Genomic DNA, 26,533 nt, shown 5'->3' on the forward strand with positions numbered 1-26,533 from the left:
CAATAATAAATAAACAAAAACAAACTAGAGTGAACATTAACATAGTGCAAAAAGAGAATATTCAATAACAATTAAATAGACATTACCCCACGCGACCCAGTCTTCCCACACCATCCCATTGAAGCACTCACCCCCTCCCCCCACGGATTGCTGCTGCTGCTGACATTTAAATTTTCCCCGAGCAAGTCGACGAACAGCTGCCATCTCCAAGAGAACCCTAGCGTAGACCCTGTTCAGGCAAACTTTATTTTCTCAAGGCTAAGAAACCCGGCCATGTCGTTAACCCAAGTCTCTACTTGGGGGGGGCTTTGAGTCCCTCCACATTAATAAAATCCGTCTCTGGGCTACTAGGGAGGCAAAAGCCAAGACGTCGGTCTCTTTCGCCCCCTGAACTCCCGGGTCTTCTCACACTCCAAAGATCGCTATCTCTGGACTCGGCACCACCTGTGTGTTAAGCACCTTGGACATTGCCCGTGCGAATCCCTGCCAGAACTCTCTAAGCTCCGGGCATGCCCAAAACATGTGGAGATGGTTTGCTGGGCTGCCCTTGCACCTCGTACACCTGTCTTCTACCCCAAACAACTTGCTCATTCTCGCTGCTGTAATGTGTGCCCGGTGGATCACCTTAAATTGAATTAGACTGAGCCTGGCACATGATGAGGAGGCATTAACCCTGCCCAGGACCTCTGTCCACAGACCCGCTTCCAACTCCTCACCTAGCTCCTCCTCCCACTTGCCCTTGAGCTCCTCCACCAGGGTTTCCTCCGCCTCCTGTAGTTCCTGGTAGATATCCGACACCCTCCCCTTCCCCACCCAGGTGCCGGAGACCACCCTGTCCTGTATCCTCAGTGGCGGCAGCGTCGGAAAGGCCACTATCTGTTTTTTCAGGAAGGCTTGTACTTGCAGATATTCAGAAGCATTTTCTGGCGACAGATTAAATTTGTCCTCTAGCGCCTTCAAACTGGGAAAGCTTCTGTCTATGAACAGATCCCCCATTCTTCTGATGCCTGCCCTCTGCCAGCACTGGAACCCACCATCCATCTTACCTGGGACAAACCTGTGGTTGTTACATATCAGGGTCCAGATCGACGCTCCCTCCACCTTCTTGTACCTCCTCCACTGCCCCCAGATCCTCAGTGTCGCCACCACCACCGGACTTGTGGAGCAGGTCGGCGAGTACGGCAGAGGAGCCATTATCAAAGCTCCCAGACTAGTACCTTTACATGACGCTGCCTCCAGCAGCAACCTCCTTACTCGTGGGGTCTTATTCGCCTAGACAAAGCCCAAAATGATCCTACTCACCCGCTTAAAAAAGGTCTTAGTGATAAAGATAGGGAGGCACTGAAAGACGAACAAAAATCTGGGGAGGACCGTCATTTTCACGGTCTGCACCCTCCCTGCCAGTGACAGCGGGAGCATGTCCCACCTTTTAAAGTCCCCTCCATTTGCTCAACCAACCGGGTCAGGTTGAGCCTGTGCGGGGCATCCTATTTCCTGGCCACCTGTATACCCAGGTAATGAAAACTTTTCTCTACCCTCCTGAGCGGCAGCTATTTCAGTCTCCTCCTGCCCCTTGGTCTGGATCACAAACAACTCACTCTTTCCCATGTTCAGTTTGTACCCTGAAAAACTATCAAAATCCCTCAGGATCCGCAGAACCTCCCCATCTCCTCCACAGGGTCCGAAATGTACAGGAGCAAATCATCCGCGTATAGGGAGACCTGATGTTCCACCCCCTCCCACCCCCCCGAACCAGTCCCCGCCAGTTCCTCGAGGCTCTCAGCGCCATAGCTAGCGATTCTATAGCTAGGGCAAATAGTAACGGAGAGAGGGGACACCCCTGCCTCGTTCTCCGGTGAAGCTTGGAGTACCCCGACCTCAGCCGGTTTGTACATACACTTGCTACAGGTGCCTGGTAGAACAATTTCACCCAGCCAATAACCCCCATACCAAACTCGAACCTCCCCAGCGTTTCCCACAGGTACTCCCACTCCACCCGGTCAAAGGCTTTCTCTGCATCCATCGTGTTACTACCTCCGCCTCCCCTCCTTCTGAGGGCATCATAATAATATTCAAAAGTCTCCAAACATTGGTATTAAGTTGTCTGCCTTTAACAAACCCAGCCTCGTCTTCATCTATCACCCCTGTGACGCAATCCTCAATTCTTGTGGCCAGAATCTTAGCTAGCAATTTGACATCCACGTTTAAGAGCGAAATCGGCCTGTATGACCCGCATTGTTCCGGGTCGTCTCTCGTTTAAGAATGAGTGAGATCAAAGCCTGTGACATTGTTTGGGGGGGGGGGGGGGGGGTTCCTTTCTCTCTAGCCTCATTGAAGGTCCTCATCAGGAGTGGGCTCAGTATTTCTGAAAATTTCTCATAAAATTCTCCCTGGTAACTGTCTGGCCCCGGGGCTTTACCCGATTGCATGCCCTCTATACCCTTGACAATCTCCTCCAATTCAATTGGTGCCTCCAGCCCCTCCACCAGGTCCTTTTCCACCGTTGGAAACCTCAACTGGTCCAAAAATTGCCTCATCCCTTCCGCTCCTGCCGGGGGTTCCTACTCGTATAGTTTACTATAGAACTCCTTGAAGACTTCATTCACCCCCCCTCCCGGATCCAAGACCGTGTTACCCTCCTTATTCTTTACTCCCCCGATTTCCCTGGCTGCCTCCCTCTTTCGCAGTTGGTGTGCCAGCATTCTGCTCGCTTTCTCCCCATACTCATCGACCGCCCTCCTTGCCTTCCTCAGCTGGGCTACCGCTTACCCTGTGGTCAACAGTTCAAACTCCGCCTGCAGACTCCGCCGCTCCCTCAGTAGCCCCGTCTCGGGGGCCTCCGGGTATCTCCTGTCCACTCGGAGTATCTCCTCCACCGGTTTCTCCCACTCTGCTCTTTCTCTCTTTTCCCTGTGGGATCGAATTGAGATGAGCTCCCCTCTGACAACTGCCTACAGAGCCTCCCAGACCGTTGCCGCTGCTACCTCACCCGTATCGTTTGTTTCCAGGTAATCCTGGATGTTCCTGTTCATCCACCCGCAAACCTTTTCGTCCACCAGCAGCCCCACATCCAGTCTCCAGAGCGGGCGCTGCCCTCTCTCCTCACTAAGCCGCAGGCCCACCCAGTGCGGGGCATGGTCCGAGACTGTGATTGCTGAGTATTCTGTCCCCGCCACCTTTGGGATTAACGCCCTGCTCAAGACAAAGAAATCTATGCGGGAGTAAACCTTATGAACGTGGGAGAAAAAAAGAGAACTCCTTCGCTCTCGGCCGTGCAAACCTCCAGGGATCCACCTGCCCCCATTTGCTCCATAAAACCCTTCAGTTCCTTACCTGCTGCCGGTCGTTTCCCTGTCCTGGACTTTGACCAGTCCAGTTTGGGGTCAATGACTGTGTTAAAGTCTCCCCCCATGATCAGGTTGTGTGACTCTTAAGTCTGGGATTTTGCCTACTATGCGTCTCATAAATTACACATCATCCCATTTCGGAGCGTAGATGTTCACAAACACCACCCGGACCCCCCCATCCCACTTTCCACTCACCATTATATACCTGCCCCCCTCATCTGCCACAATTCTCCCAGCCTCGAATGCCACACCCTTACGGATCAGCATTGCTACCCCCTGGTCTTTGAATCCAGCCTTGAATGAAACACCTGGCCTACCCAACCCTTTCTCAATCTCGTGTGATCTGCGAGCTTCAAATGTGTCTCCTGAAGAATTGCTACGTCTGCCTTTAACCCCTTTAAATGCGTGAACACGCGCGCTCTTTTGACCGGCTCATTCAAACCCCTCACATTCCACGTGATCAGCCTGGAGCCCCCGCCCCGCCGCTGACTAGCCATCACCATTTTTTGGCCAACCTCGAGCCCTTGCTTCTTCGATCGCCCCCACAGGGAGCCCCCGACCCTCAATCCTCAGTCAGCATAGCAGCACCCCCCCCCCCCCCCCCCCCCCCCCCCCCCCCCCCCCCCAAATAGCCCCGTGACCCGAAACACCCCAGTCAAGCACCAGCTAAGCACTTGCTCACCCCCCACTACGCTCCCGAGAGTCAGCTGACCCATGCTGACCCCGGTAGCTCCCGCCCCGGCACTGATCAGACTGTCGCCTCATTGTCCGGACCGCTCTCCCTGCATGAATAAACCATTTTAGCTACCTCTCCAGCCCCAGAGAGTAAATAGTAATACCAAAAGAAAAACAAACAAAAGACACTAACATTGCCCCGTGAGGAGACACTTATTGAACCAAGGCTCCAACTTCCTGAAAAATCGCACTAAGTACAGGGCCCCCTCCCCCCTCTGTATCTCAACTTTGCCGAAAACACAGCACCCTCCAGCCACCGCCACAGCCCTTACACACACCCAACATTGTATACAATCTTATATTAAAACGGTACCGTGTTACCCAGCCCCACCACCGCATTCCACCAAAGCTTAACTGTCCTTTAATTCGAGTCCAGCTTTTCTTCTTTGACAAATGCCCACGCCTCGTCAGGTGTCTCAAAATAGTGATGCCGTTCCTTGTACGTGACCCATAGCCTCGCTGGGTGTAGCATCCCAAATTTCACGCCCTTGCTGAAGAGGGTCGCCTTCACCCAGTTGAATCCAGCACATCTCTTGGCCAGCTCCCCACCCAGGTCCTGGTAGATGCGTATCACGCTGTTCTCCCACCTGCTGCTCCGTTCTTTTTTTGACCACCGCAAGACAAGTTGACCGGCTTCAATGAAGTTACTGTGAAAAGCCCCTAGTCGCCACATTCCGGCGCCTGTCCGGGGAGGCTGGTACGGGAATCGAACTGTGCTGCTGGCCTGCTTGGTCTGCTTTAAAAGCCAGCGATTTAGCCGAGTAAGCTAAACCAGCCCCTAAACCAGCCTCTGTCCGATATGCGATGAAATCTCACCACCAAGGCCCTCGGCTGTTCATTCGCTTTGGGCTTTCTCGCGAGGGCTCTGTGCACCCCATACAGCTCCAGGGGTCGAGGGAATACTCCCGTCCCCAGCGTCTCCAGCATTTTGGACACACATGCTCCCATATCCGACCCCTCCACACCTTCGAGGAGACCCACAACTCTCAAGTTCTGCCTCCTGGACCTGTTTTCTAGGTCCTCCAGCTTCTCATGCCACTTCTTGTGGAGATCATCCTGCGCCTCCACCTTAAGGGCCAGTACGACAAACTCAACCTCGTGATTGGATAGCGTTTTCTCCATCTCCTTTATTGCTTTCCCTTGTGTCGCCTGAGTTGCGATCATTTGATCTATTGATGCCTTCATCGGGGCCAGCATGTCCTTTTTAAGATCAGCAAAGCAGCCCCTAAGGAACTCCTTTTGTTCCTGTGACCACTGCGCCCATGCACCCTGGTCTATACCGGCCGCCATGCTGTGCCTCGGCGCCCGCTCCGCACACTTCTGTCTGCTGGGACTTAAACGCTTCACCCGGCCACTCCTGGTCCAGCTATCCATACAACAGAGAGGCAATCCTTTTTGGCAATGCTCGTTTCACCAATCTGTCCCAAAAAGTCCGTGAAAACTCCTGAAAAAAGGTCCGAGAGTCCGTTCCAGACGGGAGCTACCGAATGCGCGACTTACTCCTCCATGGCCACCACCGGAAGTCTCCTATTTGCTTCTTAAATATATTCTGTGACTTGATCTCCACAGACTCTGTGGTAGAGAATTCCACAGGTTCACCACCCTCTGAGTGAAGAAGTTCCTCACACATCAGTCCTAAATGACCTACCCCGCATTCTGAGACTGTGACCTCTTGTTCTAGTCCTCACAGCCAGAAGAAACAACATCCCTCCATCCAGTCTGCCCAGCCCTGTCTGAATTTTACATGTTTCAATTAGGTCCCCCCCCACTCGTCTAAATTCTACTGAATCTGTTATAATTTGTGCATGGTGGGAGGGTAATTGCAGGGTCAGCACTGATGAGGGAAGTTATTTGATTCATCTTACTTCATCCATCCACGTAAAACCACCTGCTCCCTTTATCTCTCGCCCAATACGATCTGTCTTGATTCTGAATTTATTCCCACTACACAATCTGGAAATCCATTCCACGTGCGGGCTGCTCCATGTGAAAGTTTGAATCCTGGCGCATCCAGTTTAGTTTAGAATGAAGCACTAAAATCACCATTTTGTGTACCGTTGCAATACTGTACACCTCTGAGCTCTACTGTGAGTCATCAGCCCAAGTTTCTGCAACCTTTCCTCATTTCAGATCCTTGGTACCGGGGATAGGTTCTGCCAGGTCTTCCACCGTCTTCTACAGATGCTGTCTGTATCCTACCTCGAACCAAGGCTCATTTACCTATGACCCCAGTGCTCAATGACTTTGATTGACTCCTTATTAATCAGCAGCTTGATTTTAAAATTCTCCATGATTTGCAAACTCCTTCATGACCTTACGATTCACTATCTAACCTCCTCCAACCCCACATCCCTGAGATCTCTGTGATCTTCCAACTCTGGTCTTTTACTCATTGTTGATTTTAATCACTCTACCCTTAGTGGCCATGCTTCCAGCTGCCATGACTGTAAACTCCGATTCCTTCCTTGAGCCTCTCCACCTCTTTGAGCCTCTCCTCCTTTTAAGGGCTACAGCTTTGACCAAGCTTTTGGTCATCTTCCCAAATATCTCATGTGGCTCGGAGTCATATTTTGGTCATCTAACTACATTAAGAATGTTGTATAAAGTTGTTGTCTCCTGGACTGGGTCCCTTCCACCTCTTGGAGTCTTATTGCTTCTTTTGTACATTCATGCCCAAAATTAGACATGATATTTCACTTGTGTGGTCTGTTAATTAAACCTTATTCTCCAAATATGATGGATAACTTTCACTTCATTAATCTCTCAGCAACTTTTGTACACGGCCATTCTCTCTGTACCTTGTAGCTTTTCATACACCTGTACTCCTTCCAAAACCACCGTAGTTTTTTTCTGGTATATTTTCTAAGTCATGGTCCTTGCGTAAGCTGGAAGAATTCCTTTTGTTTTGCTAATAGTCTTTCTTTTTGCCTCAATAGGCAAAGAATTCAGGAAATGGAAGGAGAACTGCAGAAGACTGAGAGATCATTCAAAAATCAGGTAACTGGGAAGGATGTTCTCTAAATCTCAATGATAGCATTGAGTCTTTGAGGAATCTGGGAAGAGGATAGATTTTGCTTTTCATTTCTAACCTTAAGTTGGTGACTCCTGGCCCCAAACCTGCACTTTCATAACACAGCCACAGTACTGATGAATCCAGAGGTCATAACACAAGAGCAGATCAAGTTGAATACAGAGCAGATCGAGTTTGAATATAGAGTGCATGAAAAAGATAGAAATCTATGCCTTTGTCGCTCGGCTATTCCAGTGCTGCCCTGGTCAGTCTTCTATCTTCCATCCTCTGTTAATTGCTGAAGATCTGAAGGGTGGCGTGTGGTGCAGTGGTTAGTACTGGGACTGCGGCGCTGTGTACCCATGTTCGAATCCCGGCCCTGGGTCACTGTCTGTGTGGAGTTTGCACATTCTCCCAATGTCTGCGTGGGTCTCACCCCCACAACCCAAAGATGTGCTGGTTAGCTGAATTGGCCACGCTAAATTGCCCCTTAATTGGAGAAAAAATAATTGGGAATTCTAAATTTAAAAAAAAAGATCTGCTTCCCTTCCTCACACACCAAGTTCCTTTTCTGGGTTACAGTGGCTGCTGGCCTCCTGGTGCCTCATTTGAAATTCTCAACTTCCCTGTTTAAATCCACGATGACCTTGTTCCTCTGTAACCCTATAACCTTCAGTGCTACGGCCTCATCCACACAACCGACCTGAAACATTACGTTCCTCTGATTCTGACTTTGTGCATTTGCCATCACACATGCTGGCCTAGCCAGCAGCACTCCAATCCAACAAATTACTAAAAACAAAAGTGGTCAAAGTTCCGTGCTGTGGAATTCCCTTCCTAAACCACTCTGCTTCTTCACCTCCAACTCTTCCTACCCCTCCTTAAAGAGCAAACTTTTCAATCAAGACTTTGGTTACGCCTCCTAATAGCTCCTCCTTGCTCGATATACACTTTTTTTCTCTTACATTTCTGATTAGCAAATTGAGTGCTATATAAACTCCAGTTATTATTGAAGAAAGACTGGATGTCTGCGAAAGTTGTAAAAACTATTTCATAGGAAGTGAGCATCAGTGGCTAGGCTAAATTGTCCTTGAGAATCTTGAACTGCAGTAGTCCATGTAGCATAAATACCACTCGGTGCTGTTAGGAAGGGAATTCCAGGATTTTGATCCAGCAACAGTGAAAGAAAGGTAATAAAAGAACAAAGAAAATTACAGCACAGGAACAGGCCCTTCGGCCCTCCCAGCCTGCGCCGATCCAGATCCTTTATCTAAACCTGTCTCCTATTTTCCAAGGTCTACTTCCCTCTGTTCCCGCCCATTCATATACCTGTCCAGATGCTTCTTAAATGATGCTATCGTGCCCGCCTCTACCACCTCCGCTGGTAAAGCGTTCCAGGCACCCACCATCCCCCTGCGTAAAAAACTTTCCACGCACATCTCCCTTAAACTTTCCCCCTCTCACCTTGAAATCATGACCCCTTGTAACTGACACCCCCACTCTTGGGAAAAGCTTGTTGCTGTCCACCCTGTCCATACCTCTCATAATTTTGTAGACCTCAATCAGGTCCCCCCATAACCTCCGTCTTTCCGACGAAAACAATCCTAATCTACTCAACCTTATAGCTAGCACCTCCATACCAGGCAACATCCTGGTGAACCTCCTCTGCACCCTCTCCAAGGCATCCACATCCTTCTGGTAATGTGGCGACCAGAACTGCACGCAGTATTCCAAATGTGGCCGAACCAAAGTCCTATACAACTGTAACATGACCTGCCAACTCTTGTACTCAATACCCCGTCCGATGTAGGCAAGCATGCTGTATGCCTTCTTGACCACTCTATCAACCTGCGTTGCCACCTTCAGGGTACAATGGACCTGAGCTCCCAGATCTCTCTGCACATCAATTTCCCCAAGACCCTTCCATTGACCATATAGTCCGCTCTTGAATTTGATCTTCCAAAATGCATCACCTCACATTTGCCTGGATTGAACTCCATCTGCCATTTTTCTGCCCAACTCTCCAATCTATCTATATTTTGTTGTATTCTCTGACAGTCCTCCTCGCTATCTGCAACTCCACCAATCTTAGTATCATCTGCAAATATTGTCCCAAGTCGGATGGCATGTGGCTTGGAGGGGAACTTGCAGGTGGTAATGTTCCCATCCATATGCTGCTCTTGTCCTTCTAGTTGGTGCGGGTCATGGGCTTGGAAGGTGCTGCTAAAGAAGTCGAGATGTTGCTGCAATGCATCTTGTATATTGTATAAACTGCGTTGGTGGTGGAGGGGGTGAAATTTAGATGGGCTGCTTTGTCCTGGATGATAAGCTTCTGAGTGTTAATGAAGCTATACTCACCCAGGCAAGTGGAGAGTATTTCACCATACTCCAAATTTTGCGTTGTAAATGGTAGTTCCCGGAGTCTGCCCCGCCATTCAGTAAGATCATGGCTGAACTGATTGTAATCTCAACCCCACGTTCCTGCCTACCCCCGATACATTTCACCCCTTTCTTAATCAAGAATCTATTGAGCACTGCCTTAAAAATATTCAAGAATTTTGTACCACTGCCTTTTAAGGGAGAGAGTTCTAAATACTCCGACTCAGAAAGGACAATTGCTTTTCATCTCCATCTTAAAGTGTTTTTATCCTTATTTTTAAACTGGATTTGAAACCTGTTCCATTTACCACAGTGATAGTGCCCCACAAAGTGACAAAGGGTATGAACGTTGTCTTCACACACCCTACTGTCGTGGACAGATAAATTTATGGCAGGTAGATTGCTGCGGATGTAGTCAAGTAGGTTTTCCCCTTTTGTTGGTTCCCTCTCCACCTGTTGCAGACCAAATTTAGCAGCTACGTCCTTTAGGACTAAGCCAGTAATGGTGCTGCTGAGCCACTCTGGACGTTGAAGTCCTGGGTGCATTCTGTGCTTTTGCCACCTATGGTACAACCAAGCATTGTTCTACATGCAGGATTCCTTGCCCAAGTTTGACCTGATGGCATGAAACTTCATGGGGTCCAGAGTCAATGTTGAGAACTCCCAGGGCACTTCTTTCCTGACAGGTCACCCTCTGGAACGGCAGTGATGGTGCTTGGGACTTTGCAAGATATGATTCTGTGAGTGTGACTATGTTAGGCTGTTGCTTGAATAGTCTGGGATAGCTCTCAATTCTGACACAAGCCAACAGATGTTAGTAAGGAGGACTTTGGAGGGTCAACAGGGCTGGGTTTGCTGTTATTGTTTCCATTGCCTCGGTCGATGCTGTGTGGTGCTCCTGGATTCATTCCATTTTTTAAACTTTGTTGTGGTTTGAGACAACTGAGTGGCTTGCTGGCCATTTCAGAGGGCATTTAAGAGTCAGCCACATTGCTGGGAGTCTGGAGTCACATGTAGGCCAGGCCAGGAAAGGACAGCAGAATTCCTTTGATATAAAGGGAAATGGTAAAGATTTAATAAATACTTAAAAGTACAAAAAATAGTTAAGTTTGATCCAATTCAGGGTGTAAAAGAAAATGTTATAAAGTATGTTTGGATAATGAAAACATTTAAAAAATGCATTGCCTTTTTGCTCACAGAAGAACATGGTGATGGAAATGGAAGATGAAAGTGCAGCAGTTAGATGGACATAGAATCAGAAATGTGGAATTAGGGAAAAAATACGGGAACTCCAAATGGGAAAAGTTGGGGCGTTAGTGGTATTTATCTTAGAATGTGAGGAAAATTGGAGAGGAAAGAACAAAGTTCTTATCACAATCTAAACACCCTCCGATCTAGAAGTTGCACCTGCCGATTGTCAATGTAGCAAATCTGTCCAAAAAGGGAGAGAGATAAACCACATAACTATATATTAGTTAGCCTCATCCTGGTAATATGCCAGCCTCTTGTAATCAAAAAAATGGGATAAACTGATATTGTCTGAAAATTACCACTTAATGAAGAGTAGCCAGCATGGATTTATGAAAGGCAAATTATGTCTCACGGGGCCTCACGGTAGCATGGTGGTTAGCATCAATGCTTCACAGCTCCAGGGTCCCAGGTTCGATTCCCGGCTGGGTCACTGTCTGTGTGGAGTCTGCACGTCCTCCCCGTGTGTGCGTGGGTTTCCTCCGGGTGCTCCGGTTTCCTCCCACAGTCCAAAGATGTGCGGGTTAGGTGGATTGGCCATGCTAAATTGCCCGTAGTGTAAGGTTAATGGGGGGATTGTTGGGTTACGGGTATACGTGTTACGTGGGTTTAAGTAGGGTGATCATTGCTCGGCACAACATCGAGGGCCGAAGGGCCTGTTCTGTGCTGTACTGTTCTATGTTCTATGTCAGACAAACCTGGTTTTCTGAGGAAATTGGGGAGCATGTTGCATTGGGAACAAATTTCCCAGAGAGGTTCTCAATCGTCTACTGCTTTTTGGTTTTAACATTGTTTTTTCCCTCCCTCCGAATTAGTATTACTTGCAAACATGCAACATCCTCTAACAGTGCGTTTGGAAGGGCTGAGCTAAGGCCTCCTTTTTATTTATTCACATGGATATAGTGCCTTTTAGTCTTGAGGCATCGTTTAGATATATAATGATGGTGGTTTACTGATTAGTCACTAATGCAGTGGACAATCATTGCTATTATTTTTTCTCCCCTTCAATGTAATCTTCTATTGTGAACCCCAAATGGATATTTCATAGATTAATACTGCATTGTTAAAAAGATATTTTATACATTTATTTTGCAGATTGCCACACATGAGAAGAAGGCTCATGAAAACTGGGTAGGTTTGGATGTTTGAATTGTTGGCCCAGATCAGAACTATTGTGTGCAGATTTAATCTGCAGTTTTCGGTTTATATCTTTTTTTCTTCTCACAAAAAGGATAAGTAATCTGCAATAGCAGCTTGATTAAAGAGATGTTCATCTACTTGGACAGCATTTAATTGCAGTCTAGTGTTTTCTAATGACCAATGTTATGAAAATGTGTGTTTATTCATTTACTAATAAATTTTACTGTGTTCCCCCCCCCCCCCCCCCAACATTTTCTTTCTTCCTTTATTAAATACAGTTTCTGTGCTTCATTTCTCACTTGACGTTTATAGAATAAAAATATGCCATTTGGTCCATCATGTCAGTACCATTTATTTGCTCAGAAAGTCTAATCCTGTTATCTGGCAAATCATTTCTGCCATGCTCTGCGTTAAATATTTATTTAAGTTTTCCTTACAAGATGAAATGGTCTTAGCATCAAGTAATTGTGGCCAAGAATTTCATGTTCCAGCAACCATTTGTGGAGATAAATTCCTCCTTAACCCCTCCTTTCTGCTGGTGGTAACACGTGTAACTTCATGTTTCCTCATCCAGAGGAAATAGAGTATTTTCCAACTTCATCAAAACTTTTCTATCTAAAAACTTTAGTTAAATTCCCTCAACTTAGGGCAGCACGGTGGCGCAGTGGATAGCACTGGGACTGCGGCACTGAGGACCCGGGTTCGAATCCCGGCCCTGGGTCACTGTCCGTGTGGAGTTTGCACATTCTCCTGTGTCTGTGTGGGTTTCACCCCCACAACCCAAAATGCGCAGGTTAGGTGGATTGGCCACACTAAATTGCCCCTTAATTGGAAAAAGAAAATAATTGGGTACTCTAAATTTATATTTTAAAAAAAAAATTCCCTCAACTTTCCTTGCTCCAGTGAAAACTAGAGTATCCCATGAACTTCCTCAAAACTGTAGATCCCCGTCCTTTGCCTCCTCTTGATGAACCTTCACTGTACTCTATAGCTTTATTATCTTTTTCTATAATGGGGAACCTAAAACTGTCCGTAATATTTTGTCTATTCATTGAATTGTATACATTTATCTTGCATCTTTATTCTTGTACTTTTATGCCCCTGTTTATAAAAGCAATTGGAAATTTCCCTTTTTTTTTTCTACCTTGTGGTTACACTTTCACAGAATGATTTATTTAATTATTTTATATTCCGTTTATACAATCTGCAAGCCATTGTATAATCCCTTTCCGTTCTTAAAGATTTACTTTTATGTTCTTAAATATTTAGCATTTATAAAGATGCCACTCAAAGTTGACTCCCAATTTTTTTTTAGAATGTTGACCTGTTTCCTACTTGAATCTTTTCATTCCCCTGCTGGTAATGTTTTTGTCCCTCACCACCTCAAAACCTCTTTTCCTTTCTTCACTGGCAGTATTTTCTCCCTTTTTCAGCTAAGCCGTCTGCTTTATTCCAGGTTTGGTCATTTTTGCCCTTTTTCTCTTTAGCTTTGGACCATGACTAGTCGGTGATATTGATTTGAATTATTCTTCTACTCAGCTTCCCCTGTCTGCATGGATGTCCGGCCCTTTGAGTTCAAGTTATTGCCTTCCCTTGCAACAGAATTTACTGACGTGTTCTGTGAATGTAAATTCCTTCCAACTACAGCTGTAAATTGACTGACCTAATCTTTGTCCTTGCTCTCTCTAGCATGTTGCTCGGGAAGCAGACCCTGAGGTCTCTCTTATTTTCATTGTAATGCCTGACATAAAAACCTATTGCAAGATCTTCGCCTGTGTCATTGGTTCCAACAAGAACCATGATTTTCGGCTGGGCTGCTCCCACTTTCTGCCAGAAAATAGATGATAGAATTATTCAAAATATTTGAGTGGCAAAAACCCCTGAGGGCTGGGACCACTGTTGATCATTTTCAACTAATATCAAGTTGGGCCGTTTTGTGGAGTGGAAGGCTGCACCAGAATACAAACATGAGACATAAATGTGTTTGGAAAGTGGGCAGATTAATGATAAATTCAATTCAATATGGCAAAGTGTGAGGTGGTCTATTTTGGTCGATAAGAAACCAAGTGGGGACAGGAACAGAGATCTGGCAATATTGAGATATAAATCGTTAGAAGTAGCAACACAGGATAATTATCATAGAATTTACAGTGCAGAAGGAGGTCATTCGGCCCATCGAGTCTGCACCGGCTCTTGGAAAGAGCACCCTACCCAAGGTCAACACCTCCACCCTATCCCCATAACCCAGTAACCCCACCCAACAATTTTGGACACTAAGGGAAATTTATCATGGCCAATCCACCTAACCTGCACATCTTTGGACTGTGGGAGGAAACCGGAGCACCCGGAGGAAACCCACGCAGACACGGGGAGGATGTGCAGACTCCGCACAGACAGTGACCCAAGCCGGAATAGAACCCTGGAGCTGTGAAGCAATTGTGCTATCCACAATGCTACCGTGCTTCCCTAATAAAGCCATAAAGTGCACGAAGAAAGTACTGCGATTTCTAGGGACTGGAATGCAAAGACAGTGATGAAATGTTTAATACCGAACCTGATTTATAGAACTATAACCTAACCTAAGGAATTTGACTGCCTCCTGGGTCGAAGTTCAGGTAACTACGTCACCCTCTCTGATGCCTTGCAATGTCTGGATCCTGGATTGCAGCTCAGCAATCTGAGCTGAAGTTTCTTAAGTTGCAGATATGGTTGCCTGGGATCACTGTGTTCTGCATAAACTCCCACATGCTGCAGGTGTGACACACCTGCACTAACATTTCTATCTAATCTCACTTTAAATATTTAATTTGAACTTTATGAACTAATTCACTTGTTTATTTTGAACAAATTCATCGAAGTAAAAAGAGCACTCCTTTCCACCTTTGCACTGAATTGCCATTCACCATATTCTCCACCTACTCCTTTATGAACACCCTGTTAACACTGTGCTCTGCTTTAGTTGAAACATAAAATGGGAGCGAGTAAATAATCTAGTCATGGGCATTGGGGTTTGGTAGGGAAAATGAAAGATACGTTACCTGTCTTTTACCTTCCACTTTGAGGCCTTACACTTTTCAAAAGTGTTGGGAAAATATCCCAGCGCTCTGCCAGTAACTTTCTGTCAAACACCTGACACTGCCGAGATCGGATTCAGTGGGCATTGCCAGAATTCTGCAGACATAATTCCGTTCCAATTTTAGTCATGCATTTTCCCTTCACTTTTTTATCTTATGCTTATGCTTTGATTTAATATAATTTGTAGCCAAATAGAAAAACTTACTTTGGAGCATAGAGGTCGCTCTGCATTACAGCCTTTAGACCAAGTGAGATCAAATGGAGTTTCCACTATGTGTCCTTGGGAAAGAGGCTGTGGTTACAGCATTACAAATTTACAGAAGCAGTTTCCGTTATAATATAGATATAGTTTCTAATTGAAAAACTGATCATATTTAGTCCAAAAAAAAATGTTAATTCAAAATTTCTGGTACTCCAACAGCTAAGTGCACGCTCAGCTGAAAGAACACTTACTGAAGAAAAGAGGGAGACTGCAAATTTGAGGCAAAAGTAAGTGATATTGTTTGCAATTGTCTCCAGTGATTCATTTACACCTCAGCGTCGATCTGTGCAGGATAGGTTATATCTGTATTATCTGATCTGTATTATCTGGCTGAATTCTATGAGACCACGAGCATGATGAATAAGCGAATATCTATGTATGTGGTCTACATGACTTCCAAAGACATTTAGTGTTACAAGAGATTATTAGGAATCGTTGGTGGCAACTTTGACCGTGATTGGTAATTGGTTGAGAAGTAAGAAACCGTGTAGGGATAATAGGAATGTTTGTTTCTCGAGATGTGACACAGAATCCCTACAGAGCAGAAGGAGGCCAATCAGCCTATCGAGTCTGTACCAACCCTCCAAAAGAGCACACCACCTAGGCCCAAACCCCCAGTGGCAGCTTTCAACAACGTGAGAGAAACAGCAGGGAGTTATGCATCCAGGTTTTCATTAGAGACATATTAAATTGTGTGGACGTGAATAGGAAGTTACAATGGGACGCAAACTGTTGCTGGACAAAACTATAGTGGATTTTAATAGAACCATAGAAAATAAGAAAGAGGCCATTTGGCCCTTCGAGCCTGCTCCGCCATTCATTTTGATCATGGCTGATCATTCAACTCAATAGTCTGATCCTGCCACCCCCTCCCCCATATCCTTTGACCCCATTGCCCCCAGTGCTATATCTAACTGCTTCTTGAAAATATATGTTTTAGCCTCAACTACTTTTTGTGGTAGCGAATTCCACAGGCAGACCATACTCGAGGTGAAGAAATTTTTCCTCATCTCTTAAACGGTCTACACAAATCCTCAGACTGTGCTGCCTGGTTCTCGACACCCCCACCATCAGGAAGTTCCTTCTTGCATCAAGCCTGTTGAGTTGTTATAATTTTATATGTTTCTATGAGATCACCCTCATTCTGCTGAACTCCAGCGAATACAATCCTAACCAACTCGAGCTCTCCTCATCCGTCAGTCCTGCCATCCCAGGGATCAGTCTGGTAAACCTTCTCTGCTCTTCCTCTAGGGCATGAGCATCCTTCTCAGATAAGGAGACCAAAACTGCACATACTATTCCAGATGTGGCCTCACCATGGCCCTGTGCAGCAAGACATCCCTGCTCCTATACTCTAATCCTCTCGCTATGAAGGCCAACATACCATTTCCTTTTTTACTGTCTGCTGTACCTGCATGCTTCCCTTCCGCAACTGGTGTACGAGGACACCCAGGTCTCGTTGCACATTTCCCCTCCATATTTTTATTCTTTTTTTTAAATTTAGAGTACCCAATTCATTTTTTCCAATTAAGAGGCAATTTATTGTGGCCAATCCACCCAGCCTGCACATTTTTGGGTTGTAGGGGTGAAATCCACGCAAACATGGGGAGAATGTGGAAACTCCACATGGACAGTGACCCAGAGCCGGGATTGAACCTGGGACCTCGGTGCCGTGAGGCTGCAGTGCTAATCACCGCCACTGTGCTGCCCCCCCTCCCTCTCTTAATTTAAGGCCATTCAGCCTGCTGCCTTCCCATTTTTGCCACCAAAGTGGATAACCTCACATTTATCCAAATTATATTGCATCTGCCATTCATTTGCCCACTCACTCAACTTGTCCAAATAACACTGAAGGATCCCTGCATCCTCCTCACAGCTCACCCACATGTTTTGTGTCATCTGCAAATTAGGAGATATTACATTTAGTTCCCTCATCTAAATCATTTATATAATATATATATATTAGATATGAGCTGGGGTCCCAGCACGGATCCCTGTGGTACCCCACTAGTCACTGCCTGCCATTTGGAAAAAGACCCATTTATTCCTACTCTTAGTTTCCTGCCTGCCCACCAGTTTTCTATCAGTCTCAATACACTATCACTAATCCCATGCAATTTAATTTTACATGCTAATTTCTTATGTGGGACTTTGTTGAAAGCCTTCTGGAAGTCCAATTAAATCAAACCACTGGCTCAGCCTCATCAACTGTATTAGTTACATCCTCAAAGAATTCCAGTAGATTTGCCTTTCATGAATCCAATCAGACTGTGTCCGATCCTGCCACTGTTTTCCATATGGAATCTTTGATAATGGATTCTAGAATGTTCCCCACGACGGAGGTCAGGCTTACTGGTCTATAATTCCTTGTTTTCTCTCGACCTCACTTTTTAAATAGTGGAGTTACATTAGCTACCTTCCAATTTGTAGGAACTGTTCCAGAGTCTATAAAATCTTGGAAGATGACCCAATAGTCCTCTATTTCTAGAGCCACTTCCTTACGTTCTCTGAGATGTAGATGATCAGGTCCTGGGGATTTATCAGCCGTCAATTCCATCAATTTACCCACCACCATTTCTCAACTAGTACTGATCACCTTCAGTTCCTCCCTCTCTCTAAACCCTGTTCACCAGAATTTCTGGTATGTAATTTGTGTCCTCCTTTGTGACGACGGAACCAAAGTATGTATTTAGTTGGTCAGCCATTTCTTTATTCCCATTATAAATTCCTCTGTTTCTGACCTCAAGGGACCTACAATTGTCTTCACCAATCTTTTTCTCTTCATGTACCTATAGAAACTTTACAGTCAGTTTTTATGTTCCCCACAAGCTTACTCTCGTACTCTATTTTCACCTTCTTAATCAATCCCTTAGTCCTTCTTTGCTGAATTCTAGACTGCTCCGAATCCTCCAGTCTGTTGATTTTCTTGGTTAATATGTGTGCTTCTTCCTTGGATCGAATACTATCTCTAATTTCCCTTGTAAACCATGGATTGGCCACCTTTCCTGTTTTACTTTTGTGCCAGACAGGAATAAACAATTGTTGCAGTTCCTCCATGCGCTCTTTCTATGTTTACCATTGCCTATTCACTGTCATCCCTTTAAGTAATGTTTCCCAATCTGTCATAGTCAACTTGCGCGTCATAGAATTTTGCATCAAGTTATCATATTATGGTTGTTCATCCCCAAGGGGGATTGCCAATGATTAATTTCTCATTGCACAACACCTAGTCTAGGATGGTCTGTTCTCTAGTTGGTTCCTTAATGTATTTGTCCAGAAAACCATCCCGTATATACTCCATAAATTCCTCTACAGTATTGTGATTAATCTATATGAAGATTAAAATCACCCACAATTTCCTCTTTAACCAGCAATGCAACTCCACCATCTTTCCCTTCCTAAATACTGAATACCCCTGGATGGTCAGTTCCCATCCCGGGTCACCCTGCAGCTATGTCTCCGTAATTCCGACTATATCATTGCCATTTACGTCTATTTGTGTGATTAACACGGAAAGTGAGAGATCATCCATAAGATTTAGGAGCAGAATTAGGCCACTCGGCCCATCAAGTCTGCTCCACCATTCAATCATGGCAGATATTTTTCACATCTCCATTCTCCTGCCGTCTCCCCATAAGCCCTAATCCGCCTATTAATTAAGAACCTGTCTATCTCTGTCTTAAAGACACTCAATCTGCAGCAAAATGTTCCACCACCCTCTGGCTGAAGAAATTCCTCCTCATGTCAATTTTAAATGATCGTCCCAGTCTGAGGCTGTACCCTCAGTTTCAAATTTTTCCTACTAGTGGAAACATCCTCTCCACGTCCACTCTATTCAGGCCTCTCAGTACCGTGCAAGTTTCAATAAGATCCCCCCTCACCCATCTGAAGTCCTGAGTGCAGACATAGAGTCCACAACTGTCCTCATATGACGAGATCTGAGAAAGACAAATGAGAATATTTGGTTAATGGTGAGAGACTAGGAACTGGAGAAGCAAATGGATTTGGGCGTCAAGAATTAATGGGGAAATGTACAAGAGGTTTAGAATTCAAAATTGAGGAAGCGATTCTAAATTGTGAAAAAGTGATGCTACAACCAGTCAGACTCAATTTGGAGTATAGCATCAATTTCTAGCTACCTTCCCTGAGGAAAAATCTGTTGGATATGGAAGGGGGTACAGCACAGATTTACTACTGTGATACTGAGGCTTAAAGGCTTAAATTGTGATAACTGGATGCATAAACGTGGCTTGCATTCCTTTTGAATTTAGATGGTGATTTCATCGAGCTATTTAAAATGATTAAGGGATTTGATACAGTAAATAGAAGAAAAAACTTCCTCTGAGACAATCCAGAACAAGGGCACAACCTAAACATTAAAGGTGGTGTATTCAGGAGTGAAATCTGGTTGGAGAATATCACATAAAAGGTTTTGGAAATCTGGAATTCACTCTTCCACAGACTGGATGCTATAAAAAATAGCTTTTTGTTACCTAACTGTGTCAATGAATATTGATGAAGTGTATCAGAGTCTTTAAAAAAAAATAATAATAATTTTTATTCAGATTTTTATAAAATACCAATGACAGAAAATATTAACAACTGAGAAAACAAAAAAGAGCAACCCCCCCCCGATAAATACAAAAAAGAAGAAATAGATTATTTTTTCTAATTAAGGGAGCAATTTAGTGTGGCCAATCCACCTACTCTGCACATTTTTGGGTTGTGGGGACGAAACCCACGCAGACACGGGGAGAATGTGCAAACTCCACACGGACAGTGACCCAGAGCCGGGATCGAACCTGGGACCTCAGCGCCGTGAGGCAGCTGTGCTAACCACTAGGCCACCATGCTGCCCTATTAACGCCAGTCATAAACAAAGAACACATATACACTTCCCTTCAAACCAACCCACAGAAACGAACCCAACCCCACCGGGCTGCTGCTGCTGGCCTATTTCCCTACCGTTCTGCCAGGAAATCCATGAAAGGCTGCCACCGCCTGAAAAACCCCTGTACTGATCCCCTCAGGGCAAATTTCACCCTCTCCAATTTAATGAACCCTGCCACATCATTGATCCAGGCCTCCACGCTTGGGGGCCTCGCATCCTTCCACTGAAGAAGAATCCTCCGCCGGGCTACTAGGGACGCAAAGGCCAGAACACCGGCCTCTTTCGCCCCCTGCACTCCCGGCTCCACTGCAACCCCAAATATTGCGAGTCCCCAGCCTGGCTTGACACTGGATCCCACCACCCTCGACACCGTACTTGCTACCCCCTTCCAAAATTCCCCCAGCGCTGGGCACGCCCAGAACATATGGGCATGGTTCGCTGGGCTCCCCGAGCACCTAGTGCACCTGTCCTCGCCCCCAAAGAACCTACTCATCCTCGACCCAGTCATGTGGGCCCTATGCAGCACTTTGAACTGTATGAGGCTATGCCTCGCACAAGAAGAGGAGGAGTTCACTCTTTCCAGAGCATCCGCCCACGTCCCCCCCTCAATCTCCTCACCCAGCTCCTCTTCCCATTTACCCTTCAGCTCCTCCACCGAGGCCTCGTCTACCTTCTGCATCACTTGGTACAAGTCCGAAATCCTCCCCGCTCCAACCCACACCCCTGAGAGCACCCTGTCCTGGACCCCACGCGGGGGCAACAGAGGGAATTCTGCCGTCTGCCAAACGCCCTTACTTGCATGTACCTAAAGATGTTCCCCGGGGGGGAGCCCAAACTTCCCCTCTAACTCACCCAGGCTCGCAAACTTCCCGTCTACAAACCGGTCCCTCAACCTCCTAACACCTGCCCTGTGCCAACTCAGGAACCCGCCATCAATTCTCCCTGGAACAAACCGGTGGTCCCCCGTATCGGGGACCCCATCGAGACCCCCACTTCCCCCCTGTGCCGTCAAAGTTGCCCCCAAATTTTGAGGGTAGCCGCCACCACCGGGCTCGTGGTATACCTCGTTGGAGGGAGCGGCAATGGCGCTGTTACCAGCGCCTCCAGGCTCGTACCCACACAGGACGCCATCTCCATCCTCTTCCATGCTGCCCCTTCCCTGTCCATTACCCACTTACGCACCATCGCTGCATTGGCAGCCCAATAGTACCTAGAGAGGTTGGGCAGCGCCAGCCCCCCCCCATCCCTGCCCCGTTCCAAGAACACCCTTCTCACCCTCGGGGTCCCATGCGCCCACACAAACCCCGTAATGCTCCTGTTGACCCTCCTAAACAAGGCCTTCGGGATAAGGATGGGGAAGCACTGGAACAGGAACAAAAACCTCGGGAGCACCGTCATCTTGACTGGCTGCACCCTGCCCGCCAGCGACAGCGGCAACATGTCCCATCTTTTAAACTCGTCCTCCATTTGCTCCACCAGCCATGTAAGGTTAAGTTTGTGTAGGGCCCCCCAGCTCCTGGCCACCTGGACTCCCAGGTACCTAAAGCTCCTCTCCGCCCTTTTCAGTGGGAGCCTACCAATCCCCTCCTCCTGATCCTCCGGGTGCACGACGAACAGCTCGCTCTTCCCAGGTTGAGCTTGTACCCTGAGAAGTCCCCAAATTCCCTGAGAATCTTCATCACCTCTGGCGTTCCCCCCATCGGGTCCGCCACATATAACAATAAGTCATCTGCATAAAGCGACACTCTGTGCTCCTCCCCACCCCGCACCAGTCCCCTCCAGTTCCTCGACTCCCTCAACGCCATGGCCAGGGGTTCGATTGCCAACGCAAAGAGAAGGGGGGACAAGGGACACCCCTGTCTCGTCCGTCGATATAACCGGAAGTACTCCGATCCCCTCCTATTGGTGGCCACGCTCGCCATCGGGGCCTCGTATAACAGCCTCACCCATCTGACAAACCCCTCCCCAAACCTTTCCAGCACCTCCCACAAGTACTCCCACTCAACCCTATCAAAGGCCTTCTCTGCGTCTAGTGCCACCACTATCTCCGCTTCCCCCGCTACCGCCGGCATCATTATAACATTCAAGAGCCTCCGTATGTTGGTGTTCAGCTGCCTTCCCTTCACGAACACCGTCTGATCCTCGTGGATGACCCGCGGCACACAGTCCTCTATCCTTGTGGCCAACATCTTCGCCAACAGCTTGGCGTCTACATTTAACAGCGAGATCGGCCTGTATGACCCACACTGCAGGGGGTCCTTGTCCCGCTTAAGGATCAAGGAAATCAGCGCCCGGGACATAGTCGGGGGGAAAAGCCCCCCCCTCCCGTGCCTCGTTGAAGGTCCTAACCAACGGGACTCAGCAGGTCTGCATACATTTTATAGAATTCGACCGGGAACCCATCCGGCCCCGGCGCCTTCCCCGACTGCATGCTCCCTATCCCTTTGAGCAGCTCCTCCAGCTCAATCGGCACCCCCAGTCCCTCCACCTGCCCCTCCTCCACCCTCTGGAATCTCAGCCGGTCCAAGAAGCGCCCCATTCTCTCTCTCTCTCTCTCTCTCTCTCTCTCTCTCTCTCTCTCTCTCTTCCCCCCCCCCCCCCTCCACTGGGGGTTCAAACCGATACAATTCCTCATAAACGTCCCTGAAGACCCCATTGATGCCTACCCCACTTCGCACCACATTCCCTCCCCTATCCTTAACTCCACCAATCTCCCTGGCCGCATCCCGCTTACGGAGCTGGTGCGCCAGCATCCTACTCGCCTTTTCCCCATATTCGTACACCGCTCCCTGTGCCTTCCTCCACTGAGCTTCCGCCTTTCTGGTGGTCAGCAGGTCGAACTTGGCCTGAAGACTACGCCGCTCCCCCAGCAATCCCTCCTCCGGAGCCTCCGCGTATCTCCTATCCACCCTCACCAACTCCCCCACCAGCCTCTCCCTCTTTCTCTGCTCTCTCCTCTCCCTATGGGCTCGGATGGAGATCAACTCCCCTCTAACCACCGCCTTCAATGCCTCTCAGACCGTCCCCACTTGGACCTCCCCATTATCATTGGCCTCCAGGTACCTCTTGATACATCCTCGAACCCTCCCGCCCACCTCATCTGCCAGCAGCCCCACCTCCAAGCGTCAGAGCGGGCGCTGGTCTCTCTCCTCCCCCAGCTCGAGGTCCACCCAGTGCGGGACATGATCCGAAATGGCTATCGCCGAATATTCGGCATCCTCCACCCTCTAAATCAGCCCCCTGCTCATAATAAAAAAATCGATCCGGGAATAGGCCTTATGCACATGGGAGAAGTATGAAAACTCCCTGGCCCTTGGCCTCACAAACCTCCAAGGATCCACCCCTCACATCTGGTCCATGAACCCCCCTCAACACCTTAGCCGCCGCTGGCCTCCTACCTGTTTTGGACATGGATCGATCCAATGGGGGATCCAGCACTGTATTGAAATCCCCCCCATTATCAGGCCCCCTGTCTCCAGATCCGGAATGCCGCCCAACATGCGCCGCATAAAACCCGCATCGTCCCAGTTCGGGGCGTATGCGTTAACCAGCACCACCCGCTCCCCCTGCAGCTTGCCGCTCACCATCGCATACCTCCCGCCACTGTCCGCCACCACATTCGACGCCTCAAACGACTCTTTCCCACCAGGATCGCCACCCCCCCCCCGATTTTTTGCATCCAGCCCCAAATGAAACACTTGGCCCACCCACCCCTTCCTCAATCTAACCTGCTCCGCCACCTTCAGGTGTGTCTCCTGAAGCATGGCCACATCCGCCTTCAGCCCATTCAGGTGCGTAAACACACGGGCCCGTTTGACTGGCCCATTCAGTCCCCTCACATTCCAGGTTATCAGCCGGATTGGGGGCTCCCTGCCCCCCTCCCCCGCCGACTAGCCATAACCCTTCCCCTGCCCGCCACTGGCCAGCGCCCCCCGCTCGGCCCGTTCCCCAAGGCGGCAAACCCCCATCTCGACCCCTCTGCATACTCCAGCTCCTTGCTGGCCATTCCAGCAGCAACCCGGTACCCCCCCCCCCCCCCCAAGGTAGGACCCCCCCCAGCCGCGTTACTCCCTCCATAGTACTCCCATAAGCTCCGACCCCGCCCCAATCAACCCTCAGCGCGGGAAAACGCCTGCGCCTTCCACCTGCCTGACCCTGCCTCCTCTAAGGCAGCTCCCATTGTCGGCCCAAGCCCCTCGCGGGGCCCCAGCTCCCTTCCCACCATCAGCTCCCCACACTGCAAGTCTACCCCCCGCCTCGAGCCTATCCACCGAACCCACGCAAAATGACAGTGCCCCACCCACCCTGAAAACAACACAGAACCAGCATTAAACAGAAAGCCCCCCCTCAGAAAATAACACAGTTACATACAGACCCCCGCACCCAACCCTCAGTTTGAGTCCAACATCTCGGCCTGCACAAAGGCCCACGCCTCCTCCGGGGACTCGAAGTAAAAGTGTCGGTCCTTGTAGGTGACCCACAAACGCGCCGGCTGCAACATGCCAAACTTCACTCCTTTTCTGTGCAGCACCGCCTTCGTCCGATTGTACCCGGCCCTCTGCTTGGCCACCTCCGCACTCCAGTCCTGGTAGATCCGTACCACCGCGTTCTTCCAGCTGCTACTCCGCTCCTTCCTGGCCCACCTGAGCACACGTTCCCGGTCAGCGAACCGGTGGAACCGCACCAGAACCGCCCGTGGCGGCTCATTCGGCTTGGGCCTTCTTGCCAGTATTCTGTGGGCCCCCTCCAGCTCCAGGGGCCCCTGGAAGGACCCAGCTCCCATCAGCGAATTCAGCAGGACGACCACGTAGGCCCCCATGTCCAGCCCCTCCGGGAGGCCCAGGATCCGCAAATTTTTCCGCCTCGACCGGTTCTCCATCTCCTCGAACCGCTCCTGCCATTTTTTATGGAGCGCCTCTTGCATCTCCACCTTTACCGCGAGGGCTGAGGCCTCATCCTCTCTTTGAGGCCTGCTGTCGGATCACACGGATTGCCACCCCCTGGGCTGTCTTGAATCTCCAGCAGCTTGTCGATGGAAGCCTTCAACGGCTCTAGCAGCTCCGCTTTGAGCTCCCGATAGCAGCGCTGGAGAGTCTCCTGCTGCTCCTGCGCCCACTGTCTCCATGTTTCTAGGTCTCCGCCGGCCACCATCTTGTGCTTCTGTCCTCGCTTTTGCTTTGGCGCTGCCACCACTATCTTGCTTGTCCCACTCCTGGTCCAGACCATATACTGCTGGGGAAATGCTGCTGACTCCTTCCCACGTCGGGAACCGTCGGAAAAGTACTGCTGGGGGCCCTAAAAAGAGCCCAAAAGTCCGTTCCTGGCTGAAGCTGCCGAACGTGCAGCTTAGCTCCGCATAGCTGCAACCGGACATCCTCGAAGTGTATCAAAGTCAAGTAAATAATCTTTATTATTATCACAATTAGGCTTACATTAACAGTGTAATGAAGTTACTGTGAAAGTCCCCTAGCCGCCACATTCCGGCGCCTGTTTGGGTACAAAAGATGGTATTCGGAATGTCCAAATTATCTTTCAGGACTTGTGGGGGGAAACTGGAACACCCGGAGGAAACCCACGCAGACACGGGGAGAACGTGCAGACTCCGCACAGACAGTGACCCAAATGGAACTGCAATATAGATCAGACATGACCTTGTTTGGGCAGCACGGTGGCGCAGATCCTGCTGCCTCACGGCGCTGAGGTCCCAGGTTCGATCCCGGCTATGGGTCACTGTCCGTGTGGAGTTTGCACATTCTCACCGTGTTTGCGTGGGTTTTGCCCCCACAACCCAAAGATGTGCAGGTTAGGTGGATTGGCCACATTAATATGCCCCTTAATTGGAAAAAATTAATTGGGTACTCTAAATTTATAAACGAAAATAAACGACATGACCTTGTTCTACCATGCAGTTAGATCAAGGGACTGAATGACCTATTCTTGCTCTTAAAATTAAAAACTTGGGTGGAATAGAATTAAATATTTCCATTTTGTCATTTCAGAATGATCGAGTTGAACCAGAAACTTTCCCAGGTTCAAAGGCCTTCAATAATTAAACCAACGCCAGGTAGACCTGATTTCCTGGGCCCCCCCGGAGCACCCCCACCCCTTGGAGTAGCACACAGAGGTAAGGAGTTGTATATTTACTTGTGTACGTTCCTGGGATACAATGATTGCATTTGACCAATTCCTCTTTCAGTTCACAATGACAATTGTTACAGTGCAGAAGGAGGCCATTTGGCCCATCCTGTATGCACTGTCTCTCCAAACTAGCGCCATGACTCAGTGCCATTTCCCTGCCTTTTTCCCATACCCCTACACTGGAGTTCACTGGGCTTATGTTTTTGGGTCACTTTGTAAAGGTTATTGCTGTTAAATTACTTGAACTATGCGGATCAACATGTGTACCTTGCTGAGTCATTTTATGAAAAATGTCATTCTGGAAAGAA

At 48.2% G+C, this 26,533-nt stretch overlaps 1 protein-coding gene across 1 annotated transcript in view; it reads left to right on the plus strand.

Moving 5' to 3' along the window:
• The window catches only part of mia3 (MIA SH3 domain ER export factor 3), a 198,645-nt gene that overhangs the window by 139,255 nt on the left and 32,857 nt on the right, over positions 1-26,533 (plus strand). The window contains exons 20-23 of the mRNA XM_038798968.1: positions 7,019-7,079; positions 11,815-11,850; positions 15,356-15,423; positions 26,087-26,211. Coding sequence (XP_038654896.1) covers positions 7,019-7,079; positions 11,815-11,850; positions 15,356-15,423; positions 26,087-26,211 — 290 coding nt within the window. The remainder of the gene's footprint in view (positions 1-7,018; positions 7,080-11,814; positions 11,851-15,355; positions 15,424-26,086; positions 26,212-26,533) is intronic.

The sequence above is a fragment of the Scyliorhinus canicula genome, chromosome 6, assembly GCF_902713615.1.
Source record: "Scyliorhinus canicula chromosome 6, sScyCan1.1, whole genome shotgun sequence".
Taxonomy (NCBI): domain Eukaryota; kingdom Metazoa; phylum Chordata; class Chondrichthyes; order Carcharhiniformes; family Scyliorhinidae; genus Scyliorhinus; species Scyliorhinus canicula.